The sequence below is a fragment of the Mauremys reevesii genome, linkage group 2 (assembly GCF_016161935.1).
Source record: "Mauremys reevesii isolate NIE-2019 linkage group 2, ASM1616193v1, whole genome shotgun sequence".
NCBI classification, from domain to species: Eukaryota; Metazoa; Chordata; order Testudines; family Geoemydidae; genus Mauremys; species Mauremys reevesii.
The window spans coordinates 113,105,210-113,118,568 of NC_052624.1; the positions used below are offsets into that span (position 1 = coordinate 113,105,210).

General features: G+C 44.9%; 2 protein-coding genes across 19 annotated transcripts in view; one reads left to right on the top strand and one right to left on the bottom strand.

Annotated features, from left to right (window-relative positions):
* SLC9A3 (solute carrier family 9 member A3) overlaps positions 1–6,412 on the bottom strand; it is a 215,276-nt gene extending 208,864 nt beyond the window's left edge. For 3 of the 14 annotated variants that reach the window (XR_005594864.1, XR_005594865.1, XR_005594861.1), the window contains exons 1-3: positions 5,424–6,399; positions 3,430–3,517; positions 1,087–1,192 (exon numbers count right to left, since the gene is read on the bottom strand). The gene's annotated coding sequence lies outside the window, so the exon portion shown is untranslated. Of the gene's footprint in view, positions 1–1,086; positions 1,193–1,559; positions 1,856–3,429; positions 3,518–5,423 lie in introns of those variants that run through there. The other 11 variants (XR_005594862.1, XR_005594863.1, XR_005594859.1 and 8 more) reach the window with 9 other exon arrangements.
* CEP72 (centrosomal protein 72) overlaps positions 1,490–13,359 on the top strand; it is a 62,977-nt gene continuing 51,107 nt past the window's right edge. For all 5 annotated transcript variants that reach the window (XR_005594866.1, XM_039526823.1, XM_039526824.1 and 2 more), the window contains exons 1-3: positions 1,490–1,606; positions 7,901–8,028; positions 9,771–9,963. Coding sequence is in view for 4 of the 5 variants with exons in the window: in XM_039526823.1 (XP_039382757.1) it covers positions 1,546–1,606; positions 7,901–8,028; positions 9,771–9,963 (382 nt within the window). In the remaining variant the exon portion in view is untranslated. The remainder of the gene's footprint in view (positions 1,607–7,900; positions 8,029–9,770; positions 9,964–13,359) is intronic.

The window sequence follows — 13,359 nt, forward strand, 5'->3', positions numbered from 1 at the left end:
GCCCACGCCAAAGTGGTTCGCTACTGACCGGTAGCTGTCTGGCGTGGCAAGTTTCCAGAGGGCTATGGCCACTCGCTTCTGCACAGTCAGGGCTGCTCGCATCCTTGTGTCCTGGCGCTTCAGGGCAGGGGACAGCAAGTCACACAGTTCAAGGAAAGTGTCCTTACGCATCCTGAAGTTTCGCAGCCACTCTGTGTCATCCCAGACCTGCAGCACTATGCGGTCCCACCAGTCTGTGCTTGTTTCCCGGGCCCAGAATCGCTGTTCCACACCATGAACTTGACCCATTGCCACCATGATCTCCACTGCCCGGTGTACCCTGCTTTCTGAGAGGTCTGCGCCACTCTCCTCACCGTGCTGCCGGAGCCTCCTCGCCCGGTTTCTCAGCATCTGACTGTGGAAGAGGTGGACGATAACGTGCGAGGAGTTGACAACGGCCATAAGTGCAGCGATGATCGCAGCGGGCTCCATGCTCGCAGTGCTGTGGCGTCCGCGCTGTAACCGACCAGAGAAGGGCGCGAACAGATTTCCCGCCGGCGCTTTCAAGGAAGAGAGGGAGGGCGGGATTGACGGTTCAATGACGACACATTTTTCCCCCCAGCATGCATTGGGGAAATCCCTAATTCCAATGGGCAGCGGGAGTGCGGGAACTGTGGGATAGCTTCCCACAGTGCACCGCTTCCAAAGTCGAAGCTGGCCCCGTGAATGTGGACTCAGAAGTTCGAATTTGTGTATTTAGTATGGATACACAAATTCGACTTATTAAGGTCGAATCCACAAATTCGACTTAAGTAGATTCGAAATAGTCCTGTAGTGTAGACAAGCCCTAAGAGACTTAGGAAAGACAGGTTTGGCTATGTGTATTTTTTCCATCCCTGAAAACTACTATTTTGTAAAAATTATGCGTTGGTAACTCATCACTATCTATTGTTATAAAGAATAGAAATTGATTTTTAATATAAAAATTGTCAGAGGACAAAATTGTTTAATGGGCAGGAATGACTCAGTCTGAGAAAAAATTAATCAGATTATCTTCACACAGCAGAGTACTTAGATGCCCAGAAGCAGGGCAGTTATTTTTCCAACCTAATCACTGGTCTGAGCTGGACTTCCCCTTTGGATTTGGGATTGTTGTTTTTGGATTTTTTTCATTCTCCAAAGTGCTCTTTTGGGGAAGTCAGTGTTGCTCCCCCTATAAAATAAATAAGCCAATCAATGCCCAGAGAGCCAACAAGAGAAGCACAGCTGGGTAGGGGAGGTCAGGCTCTGGTCTAGGGGCCTGCTGCACCTTGATTTCAATGGGCCTTGGAACGGGCTCTCAACCAGGGGAGTCCACAGCACGGACCCCGCGCTACGGGCTGCCCCCAGCACAGGGCTGGGCACAGACAAGTCCCTAAGCCCCGCCCCAGCACTTCAGGGGGCTGCCGCCTGCAACAGGCCCCGCCCCCGCCGCTCGCGCTTCCCCGCAGAGCCCCGCCCCTGATTGGCCCCTCAGGAGGCGATTAGCATCAGGACGTCAGGGCGCATGCGCAGTGTTTCAAAGCGATGGCGGCGCTCACGGAGGAGGCGATTCGGAAGCGAGTCACTCTGCGGCACCAGAACCTCGGTAACCAGCTCCCATCCTGGCGGCGCCGCTCCTCGAGCAGGGGGCGGCAGGGATGGTCGCCGGGGGCAGGAGCCTGGAGATGAAGGCAGCAGCTTCCCCCCCCGCTATTCCCCTCCCCTCCCCTCGATGGCGGTTTAAAACCGTTAATCCGGCGGCACTAGGCGGGTTGGAAAACAAGAGGCGGGGCTTGTATAGTGGTCCCGCCCCCAGAGCACCGCTGACCAATGGGAGGAGATGATTGACAGCAGCTGGGGCTCCCCTTTCTCACCCTCTCCCACCCGGCGTGGCTCCAGGGTCTGTGGGGGGCGGGGCTAAGACTCGCTGCACGCGCCAGTCGGGAGCTGCCCCGGCCCGTCCTATGGCGGTGTGGGAATGAGGGCGTGGCCACGCCTGGGGGGGCGGGGCTGGCCTTACTGGGGTCCCCCGTCACGCTGCTCTTGCTGGTGACTGCTGGGCCCTGTGGTTGGTCAGATGCCCCCCAGCACCAGGTTAGCAGGGCTGCGGCCTGGGGCAAGGCCCCTGAGCAGGGCCACTTGGGAGACCAGGAGCCCCCAAACAGGGACATGGCAGAGCTGGGAGCCTGCAGCTTGGCCACGACGCCCAGCCCTTCTCGCAGCACTCGGCTTTGCCAGTCACAGGGCTGTGCCCGTGTCTGCTGCTGGTGGCTGCCCGGCCTGTTGCTATGGCACAGCGGGGGAGGGCATCACCGCCGTCCCAAGTGGTTGAGGCTTGGGACCATGGCAATGATGGTCAGCTGTGATCTGGTGGTGGCCATGTGCGTGTGTGGATGTGCTTGGTTATACATATATTTGCCGTGAGCCCACCCACGTGTTCAAACCGTTCTGGGTTTTAAAATGGCAGCTGTTGTGATCGGAGCAGCCTGAATCCCACATCATAAGGGAGGGGGCAGCAATGACTTTATAGCACTTTTAGAGCTCCCTGGTTCTACACAGGGGGCTGGTCCTTTGAGCATCAGACAGATACAATTGTCATAGTCCAGCTGTGCTCTGGCTATGCCCCTCTTCCCTGGACCATGCCCACATGCTCCCTACAACAGGGACTTTGGAGGCAGTATATCACTGGCTAGGTGTTTAACTAGGGGAATCCCCAGTTAACTGATATATGGTGATTTTACAGTAGACTGTGTAGGAGGATCTGGCCCCCTCTCATGTTTCTTGTTCCATAAATATCTGTGGTGGCCTCCAAATTATTAGAGCCAGAAACCATTGCTTTATGCCATCTATAAAAGCTGCTGGGAAGCCCCACTTTCAAGCAGAAAAAAGTGGAGTATTAGGGTACATCTGCATTGGAATAAAAGACCCCAACATAGCCACAGCTGGTCCAGCTCAGCTAAATTGGGCTACAGGGCTAAAAATTGCTGTGTAGACATTTGGGCTTGAGCTCCAACCCAGGTTTTGGGACCCTCCCCCCACATGGGGTCCCAGAGGTTGGGCTCTGCCTGAACCGAAACATCTACATAGCAGTTTTACAGCCTGAGCTCTGGGAGCCCAATTCAGCTGACTTGGGCCAGCCACGGGTGCTTAATTTTTGAGTAGATGTACCCTCAGAGTCCAATACTGCTGTCACTTAAACTAGTTTTAATCCAAAGTAACTTTGATCAAATTAAAAATATTACTCTGGTCTTACACCAGTGTATCTCATAGCAGTATATAGCCCAACAGCTGTAGTGGCTCATGTTATGATGAGCATAATCTTCCACTTTGCAACTCATAGTCATTTGTTCCAGTGCAAAGCGAGTGTAAAACTCTGCGGAATTGGTAGATGAGTATGTAAGATGGAGGCCCATTAGCCAGTAGAATTACCTTTCCTTCCTCACTTCACTTCCAGTCAGGATAGTGTAATCAGACTGATGTTTTTTCTTTAATTGGTATACCATCTGTGCACTTGGTACTATATGAAATTAGAGAAAGATCAGTTGCTGGTTTGAGTACCTCACAATCCTAATTAGACTAGCACGGGTAAAACATAGCACACTGACTGACTAAGTGAAGATCTCAGAGTAGCAGCCGTGTTAGTCTGTATCCGCAAAAAAAAAACAGGAGTACTTGTGGCACCTTAAAGACTAACAAATTTATTTTAGCATGCATCCGAAGAAGTGAGCTGCAGCTCACGAAAGCTCATGCTAAAATAAATTTGTTAGTCTTTAAGGTGCCACAAGTACGCCTGTTTTTCTTTTTTTAAGTGAAGATCCAAACTCAAAGGGATACAGATATCTTCCTTTGTGTTTTCCAATGCACTTCTCCCTAAAGTGGGTTAACATTGAAAGACCCCTAGAAAAAGCATGTCTTAAGGAGTGCCTGGGTGTCGAGAACGAGAAGTAAGTTAGCATGCTAGACATGAAAAGGAGTAGCTTGGAAGAATAGACTGTTTTAATTCAGTTGTAAATTGGGAAAAACTCTGGGCAACAGTAACCTGACTTCAGATGTACAAAGACAGTCATGTGTGGCTCTCTTGATAGAGGGCAAGGGAGTTTGGGGTGGTGGCCAGGGGTGGGGGTGTGGATCGGGGTGGGGTGGTCAGAGGGTGGGGAATGGGGTAGTTAATGGGTGCAGGGGGCCCCGGGGGGCAGTCTGGACGGACGGGGGGTTGGATGGGGCAGCGGAGGGTGGTCAGGGAGAAGGAGTGGTTGGATAGGGCAGGGGTCCCGGAGGGGTAGTCAGGAATGAGAGGAGGGGTTGGATGGGGCGGTGGGGGGGCATCAGGAGTGGAGGTTCTGGGGGCGGACAGGGAGCAGGGGTGTGTGGATGGGGCAGGAGTCCGGGGGTGGGGGGTGTCAGTGGGTGAGAAGCAGGGGGTGGGGGCTGAGCCACACCTAACCAGCCCTCCATACAATTTCCGAAACCTGATGCAGCCCTCTGGCCAAAAAGTTTGCCCGCCCCTGATCTATATGCTTAGGAACTCCTAGTGGTCAACTTCCAGTAGCTCAGTGGTTTGAGCATTGGCCTGCTAAAACAAGGGTTGTGAGTTCAATCCTTGAGGTGGCCATTTAGAGAACTGTGGTAAAAATCTATCTGGGGATTGGTGCTGTTTTGAGCAGGGGGTTGGACTAGATGACCTCCTGAGGTCCCTTCCAACCCTGATAGTCTATGATTCTATGCTACTCGCTCTCACTAATGTAGCAGTGGAGTTATTCCTTAAACTAAAAAGGCAAGAGAAGTTTGATGTTGATTTCATCACACCTAGTAGCTACGACATGAGATTGTTTGTGGCATTCATGGAGATGGTGACCACAATGGAACACTGCTATTGAGCTCTTGAAACAAGCACTGAATGTTGGGATCACATTATCATGCACATCTGGGATGACAAGCAGTGGCTGCAAAACTTTCACGTAAGGAAAACCACATGGGTACCATTTAGGGATCTGGGGTTAAAAAAAAAATTATCTGGGGATTTGTCCTGCTTTGATCGGGGGGTTGGACCAGGTGATCTCCTGAGGCCCCTTCCAACCCCAATATTCTATGATTCAGCATTGCTATGCTCAGAAGCTCCCAGTGTTTCCTTTAGTGTGGTATGATACCACATTTCCACTAAGGGCTTATCTACACTACCACTTAAGTCACTCAGGAGTGTGAAAAAATCACCCTTTTGTGACACAGGATACATTGACTTAAAACAGTGTCTACACTGCACTGTGTTGCTGGGAGATGCTCTCCCACTGACCTCTCATTGAGGTGTAGTAATTATGTCAATAGGAGAGCATCTTCACCAGATGCACTACAGCTGCACCACTATAGCATGACCTTAGTGTAGACTAGCACTTAGTGTGGGTTGTACCCACAGCACCCAGTTGTACCTTTTTTTTTTTCTTCAAATCAAGCCTGGATTCTGCAGTATTAAATGGCCATAGAAGAGTGGACTCATTACTGATGTACCCTCTTATGGCTGGGTGTGGGTATTAAGTCTTTGCTCATCTAGCACTCCCTGCTGACATCCACTCTGGCACTGCAGTGTCTCTCCTGTGACTCAGATCTCCAGCCAGGCCACGTTAAAGACTCTCCTCTTCCACAGTATCAACGTCCCAAAGGGACCTTGTCCCACACAGCACTGGTCATCAATATGACATCTCCTGCCCTTCCAGGGCTCCTCTTCCATTCCCTTTTTCTGTCAGAATACTGGCCCTAGGACTTTTCCCTGGAGTATTTCAACCAAACTCAAAAGCGAAATACAAACCAAAACGAAAGCAACTTCTGCCCCTTCCTTCAGGTTTAAATTTTTAGTCCATCCTGGAGTCTCCCCCAGCTTTCTATTCTTCTGGAGAATGCTCACTCTCACAAGTTACTTCCCTGGAGCCTTGCCTCTTCTTTGGATCCTCCTCGTCTGTCTATCCCTAATATTGTCTGCCTATCTGTTGGCTTTTATCAAGTCCACTCAAGAAGTTCCTTTCACTCTTCCATCAGAACCTGCCCCAGGCATATAAACTCCCTCCTGAAGCTCTTCAGTTGAGTGCCTTGCTGGATTTCTTTCCTGGAGTCCAGGTCCTGCCCCCCCCCCTTTTTTTTTCCAGTGCTCACTGGCAGAGCATGTTCCATCCCAGTGACATCTCTGTACCTCCTGCATACAGTCTCTGGTACTCAGAGAGGGACTGCAGAGGTCTTTCCATGTAGCCTCCTCCTGCTTTGGTTTTCCTCCTTTTATAGAAACCACCCAACTCCTCTCTAGCCGAGCTTCATTTTTAAATAGGCCTGGCCCACCCTGTAGGTGAAATCAGGTGTGTTAATTGGCCTCGCCAGCCCACCTTAACTGTTTCACCATCTGTGTGAGGTAAATGCCCCCATCACAATGGCATTGTGCTCCCTATCTATCATAGAAATCTTCCTGCTCACTGTTGCTTTTGTATGACTAAGCAGACTTTTTACGATAGTGACTTTTCTTTTTAACTGCAACTGCACACAGAGGAGAATAGATGACCATTTAATTTCTTCTTATTCAATTCTGACATCCCTGAGGCAGTGGTGTAGTCCTGAAAGGGCATCTACCAGAATGCCCCTACCAGCATGAACTCACACACATGGTGCTTGTAGGGTCATGCTGTGCGGAGGATCCATTTTATCCTAAAATGGCATCCTCCATGTGGTATGACCTTGCATGTACAATTTACATGAGTTCCTGCTGTTGGAGGATGCCATTTTGCTCTACCAAATGCAATGTTTCATGTGGCATGATCTTGCAATGCATCATGCTATGGGAAGCATGCCATTTTGAGAACAAAATAGCATCCTCCATGCTGCAAAAGTGCTGATCCACCCTTCTGCCGTGATCTGACCTCACTACAGAACAGCCCTGAGCACATCACTAATAATACTTTTATGTTATTTGATCTAGGAATAGCAGGTAAAGCACATTCTTGCTCTTAATTGTGAGGGTTTGATCCAAAAGGTGCTAAATGTCTGCAGCAAGGTGCTGAGCATGTCCTATTGATTTCTATGGGAACAGTGTGTATGCTCAGCAGGTGCTTACAGTCCATCACAGTCAAGCCCCATTTGACCTGCACTTGGGTTTTTTGGCCATTTGGTTATTTATCTGATGAAATATAAGCTGTTTCTGCTAAAAAAAAACACAAAAAAACAACAAAAAAAAACCTAGGGAAGAGGTTTTATTTCATCACATAGACCCAGAAGACAAGTACAAAAAGGCTGCTTGGGTACATGCCAATAAATCCATTAGAACATGGCATAACTGTTGGTTAGAAACTGGATTTTAGTGTAGTAATTTAGTGGCTTCATAAGAAACTGCCACAGATCTATTTAGTTGAAATAGGTATATTCTGGTCAAAATTTAATATAGATGTAATCTGACTGCAAGAAACATACCGTAATTTACAGGTGTACCCCTCTTTGGCCACATGTGAATGTCATTAGAATTTTGAGAATGGAAGCGGAAGTGTTGCTTTCTGTGGGATTGTCCTCTGCCTTTGTGGCTCAATTTCCATGCAGACAGCTTGGTGGGAAGTATTACAGATGGAAGGTGTGTTATCTCTGTCTAGGTCCTCTTTGCAGTTCTACCAAGTAGCATATCCGCAGGCAGTTTTTAAAATCTGCCCTCATAGGCACAAGGAGGCCAATCCCTGTCATTGTTAGCTCCACTTGCCAATGATAAATATTCTCCAAGTCGTTGACACACACAATCCTAAAATCACTAAAAAAATTTAAACATGTATCATGCATTGTCTGTCACTTCAATATCAGGTGTATTTAAAATAATTAGAATAATTTCAATAACTTAATTTTTCTTATGATAAATATATTCAGGTTTCACATTTTCTCATTGTAGCTGATGTCCGATCATTGTCTCTTCCTGGAACTTATCATGAAAAGATTACTCATTTAGGAAATTCTCTGAAAAATTTCACTCGCCTAAAATCCTTAGACCTCTCTCGCAATGCATTGGTTAGCTTGGAGGTACGTGATTTGTTTAATTTTTTTAAATGATTATTTAAGATGTATATAATAGGAACTGGGTTGGATCTTGAAGTCATGGAGAAGGGACAAGAGGATTGGGGCAGTCGTATTGAGGGTTTTATGTAGGTTGGAACAATATCGGGTTTTTTTGTGCTTTGCAAACCTGGTACCTTATGGAAAAATAATGGAGGGTACAAGTGGAGGGGGAGCTAGTTTACCTTCTGATAACCTTGAAATTCAGTATCTGTAAAGCAAATAAGTATTTTGTGAGCAGGCTCACTACCTGTTCCATCACCAGCACAGCATGCAGATCCAGATTTAGTCCCTGATCCTGCAAACACTTGTGAGTAGTTTTTTTTACAAGTAAATGGAGTTGGATGGATTTGGAGGATTGGTAACAGACTACAGAGTGTGTTGTCTCCAAATGACAATTTTGAATCTAGTTTGGATTAGTGGTCAAAAAATATTTTCTGGTGGCTGTTCAGAGCACTGTGTGAAACGATTTTGTAGTTTTAGTCTAATTCCAAGTGTGCTGGAGTCCAGATTATAATTGGCACCCTTGGTCATAGTCTCAGCAAAAGCTGGCATGGAGTCTGAACTTAAACATATTAAATTTACAGGTTGTCTTTCTTGAAAACTGTGGCATTTCAATGGTTTAGTATGGGGAAACATGCATTGCCAAGCCTGTGCTATAGCACCTTTGTAGTTGAAGGAGGATTTTAGTTTCAAGAGCTATCAATCCATCACCTTTTTTCAGGTTAAAAAGACTTATACTCATGCTTAATTTAAACACAAGAGTTCAACCATTGTCATCAGGACTCTTCATGTGGGTAGAAGTAAGCATGTGCTTAAATCTTTGCAGGAACAAAGTGTAAGTATGTAATCGCTTATCTCTACCCTTTTTGTGAAGAACAGCATCAATATGCTATATTACTTCATTTTACATAATATCTGTAACATTTCTTGATAGCTTGAAGAGCTCAAATTGATGAATGTCAATACACCACTACCTTGATATAACACCACCTGATATAACACAAATTTGGATATAACACAGTAAAGCAGTGCTCCGGGGGGGCGGGGCTGCGCACTCCGGTGGATCAAAGCAAGTTCAATATAATACGGTTTCACCTGTAACGTAGTAAGATTTTTTGGCTCTCAAGGACAGCGTTATATTGAGGTAGAGGTGTACTTAAGAGGTGCTCAGTTTACATTTAAATTTCACCACTCTTAACTAATTGTTCATGTTGCTCAGCAAAATAATGTTAACTTCAAAAATGTAAGAAATTAAAGAAATCACTAGAAATTTTTAAATATTTAAAGATGTCACTAGAAGACAGAAGGGCTTTATATGCACATAACAGATATGGCATGGGCAACAGTTATTAAGTTGTCCCCAAGTGCTCTAGCACTCAGTTACAACTCTTGTCTGGAAGGAATATCTTCTTGGAGGATAGTTTTGATACAGCCAAAAAAAAATAACAAATGTCGCTTGTGATTTTTGTTTGTGAGGCTTTTAAAAATGTTCATGTGTGCACTAGAACCTAGACTGAGACCAGCAACTCGTTTCACATAGGCCACCAAATAGCTACAGGCAGATGGTAAAGACTATTAAATCGCTAGTTGCCTGGCTTTGATTTATATCAGTGACTTAGTGTATTTCACTCTATGAAAACGTAAAGTTTATTCAAGTCATATGTGAGTACAAACTAATATGGTTTCTATTTTCTATACATTAACAGGGTATTCAGCATCTCATATTTTTAGAAAAGCTCAATCTCTATTACAATCACATTTCATCACTATCAGAAATATTTCGACTTCATAGTTTAACTGCACTCAAGGAAGTGGACCTCCGTCTGAACCCTGTAGTTAAAAATGAGTCTGATTATCGTCTTTTTGTTGTGCATATGCTTCCTAACCTTAGACGATTAGGTAAGTACAATTCAGAACTTCAAAACTTAGCTTGAGTTCTTGAAATTTTAGATATGGTATTAGGTATTTTATATGAAAGAGAAATATATACGTGTATGTATTGAGAATGTGTCTGTGGTGTGTGATTTATGCAGTTTATTCCGTATGAGTGCCAATGAAACCTTTATACCAGGGATCGGCAACCTCTGGCACGTGGCTCACCAGGGTAAGCACCCTGTCGGGCTGGGCCAGTTTGTTTACCTGCCGCGTCAGCAGGTTCAGTCAATCGCGGCTCCCACTGGCCGCGGTTCTCCGTCCCAGGCCAATGGGGGTGGCGTGAAGCCCTGCGGGCCGAGGGATGTGCTGGTCGCGGCTTCCTGCCGCCCCCATTGGCCTGGAACGGCGAACCGCGGCGAGTGGGATCCGCGATTGGCTGAACCTGCCGACACGGCAGGTAAACGAACTGGCCTGGCCCGCAAGCCAGAGGTTGCCAACTCCTGCTTTATACCATATCCACATTTATTCTTTATATATGTACTTTTAAAAATGTGGTTTTGGTGGTATTTCTTAAATGTATGGAACAAAATGGCTTTCCGGGTGGAGGGATACCTTTGTTAACATAATAATGGCTAGCTAAATGGTCAGTAGGACTTCTGATACCCTTTTTTATTTATAACTTTTTAAAAAATATGAAAGAATATGATAGAGAGGAAGGGTAGGCCAGTGACTGAAGAGCTAGCCTGGGACTCAGGAGACCCAGGGTCAGTTTCCTGCTCTGCCACAGGGTTCCTGGGTGACCTTGGGCAAGTCACTTAGGTCCAGATCCACAAAGACTCCTAACCTGTGAAATCAGTGGATGTAAGGAATCTAAATACATTTGTGAATCCAAGCCTTAGTCTCTATGCCTCAGTTCTGTAGCTAGGCAATAAAGAGAGAATAGTACTTCTCTGCCTCACCGGATGTTGTGAGGATAAACACATTAAAGACACTGAGACGCTCAAATACTGTGATAATGGGGGCCATATATGTACCTAAGATATCTAGATCGATTGACTGGAGACCATCTACCTGTGCACATAGCTAACCTACATTAAAGCATGTTTTTTATTACCATCATGCTTGTGCTTCTTTGTGAATGCAACTTGTCTTAAATTAAACTGTAAGCTCTTTAGAGCAGGATTTTTATTTATTTATTTATTTTAAATTGTGTGTTGGTTCAGGAATCAGTAGGAGCCATGTGCTGTACCAATAACATGAAGTGACAGATTTAGCACATAGCTCCAACAGCATTCTGTGGCTGAGGTGACATTACCAGCTTACAGAGTAGCAGCCGTGTTAGTCTGTATCCGCAAAAAGAACAGGAGTACTTGTGGCACCTTAGAGACTAACAAATTTATTTGAGCATAAGCTTTCGTGGGCTACAGCCCACTTCATCAGATGCATGTAGTGGAAAATACAGTAGGAAGAGATATATAGAAATATACACACAGAGAACATGAAACAATGGGTGTTACTATATACACTATAAGGAGAGTGATCCGTTAAGGTGAGCTATTATCAGTAGGAGAGGAAAAAAACTATTTGTAGTGATAATGAAAATGGCCCATTTCCAGCAATTGACAAGGAGATGTGCGGAACTGTAGGGGGGAAAAATAAGCATGGGGAAATAGTTTTACTTTGTATAATGGCTAGTGCATGCTAGGGTCTGAGACAGAGCCAATGTCATTTATCAGCAGCAGGGCTGGCAGTTGCAAGAACTTAAATAAATAATAAAGTTCAAAGCTGATGTGCAAAAACCTTCATAACATGGTTATTTGGGGTATTCAGTACTTTGTTAAATAATTTTAGATCATTCCAATATCCCATTGCAGATGTTCTTTTAGTGCAGAGTTTTTTATAGAGTCTTTATGGGGGTGATTTTTCTAATATGCTCACCACTGGTCTAACTTTTGCTTCCGTTGTCTTCAGCGGTAGAAGAATAAGGCCAACACTGAGAGCTTTTGAAAATCCCACCCTATTTTTAATACGAAAAAAACATTACCAAGGTTGACTATGTGTTTTGAAAATGCAAAATACTTTTTTCTGAATAAAGATGTTTTGAATAAAGGTTCACAGTAAACATTTTGTAATATGAATAGGTGCTCTTTTCTGTTATACTTTTGTATCAGTCATTTCTATGAACATATGATTTGATTAATTAGACTCACAAATATGCACACAGCTGCTGCGCAAATTAACTGTATACGTAAATGTTTTGATAAGAAAGCTTACTATTTCCTCCTTGCATTTATTTGTATTTCAAACTTTTTGATAATGCTTATCAAGACTTGTGCCCACAACTAACCTATTACAAGTGGATACGTAGGGAAGAAAACCATATCCTGCTCCCTGTAGGATTCTGTTAGCTTCTGTGAACCAATCCAACAGTTATACCAAAACTGAAAAACTAACTATTTAAAATATCACTCTGAGAACTTGTCTTTTCCTCTTCCCATAGAATTGTTCAGAACAGTGACCCATTTTCAGGAGTGTCTGTAGCTTTGCATATCTTTTGCTGTCAATAGTGTAGTTTGTGGCTTTGTAAGTTAAAAGATTTAAGTATCAGGATCCTTTAAAAGGGAATGTTGGGTACATGCAGCTATATTACCAGAGCAAGATGTTAACTTAAAAAAAAAATACATGCCAAATACAAACCTCCCTTTAACTTTTGTCACTTTGAGTAGTTAATTGTCCTAATTTTCTTTGTATAATGGTCATTGAGGCCATCTTCCCCTCCTGCTAGCCTTAGAACAGAATTCACTTATGTCTATGTGAGTGGAGTTGCCAGTCAGCCCCAAATATAAAGCTCCATTTTCATTGTGGAGTCAAAGGGAGAAATCTTGGCCCACTCGAAATCAATAGAAGTTTTGCTGTTGACTTCAGTGGAGTCAGGATTTCAGCTAAAAGGTTATGGCTCATGGCCTCTGGTTTCATTAACGAAAAGGTACAGTAGAACTTCAGAATTGCGAACTGAGTAGTCAATCACACACTTCATTTGGAACCGGAAGTATGCAGTCAGGCAGCAGCAAAGACAAAAACAAAACAAAAACCTCACAAATACAGTATAGTATAGTACTGTGTTAAACACAAAGTATTAAAAAAAAAAGAAAGAAAGCAGCATTTATCTTCTGCGTAGTAAAGTTTCAAAGCTGTATTATGTCAATGTTCAGTTGTAAGCTTTTGAGAGAACTAACGTTTTGTTCAGAGTTATGAACAACCTCCATTTCCAAGGTGTTCTATTGTAATTCCAAATTCACGTTACATGAACCCATGGGCGGTGGGTGGAGCCCCCCGTTGGGGAAGCTAGCCCCCAGCTCTGCCCCTTCCACCCAAGGCCCCTGCAGCCAGAGCCCTAAGGGCCACCCCTTGCGGCCGGAG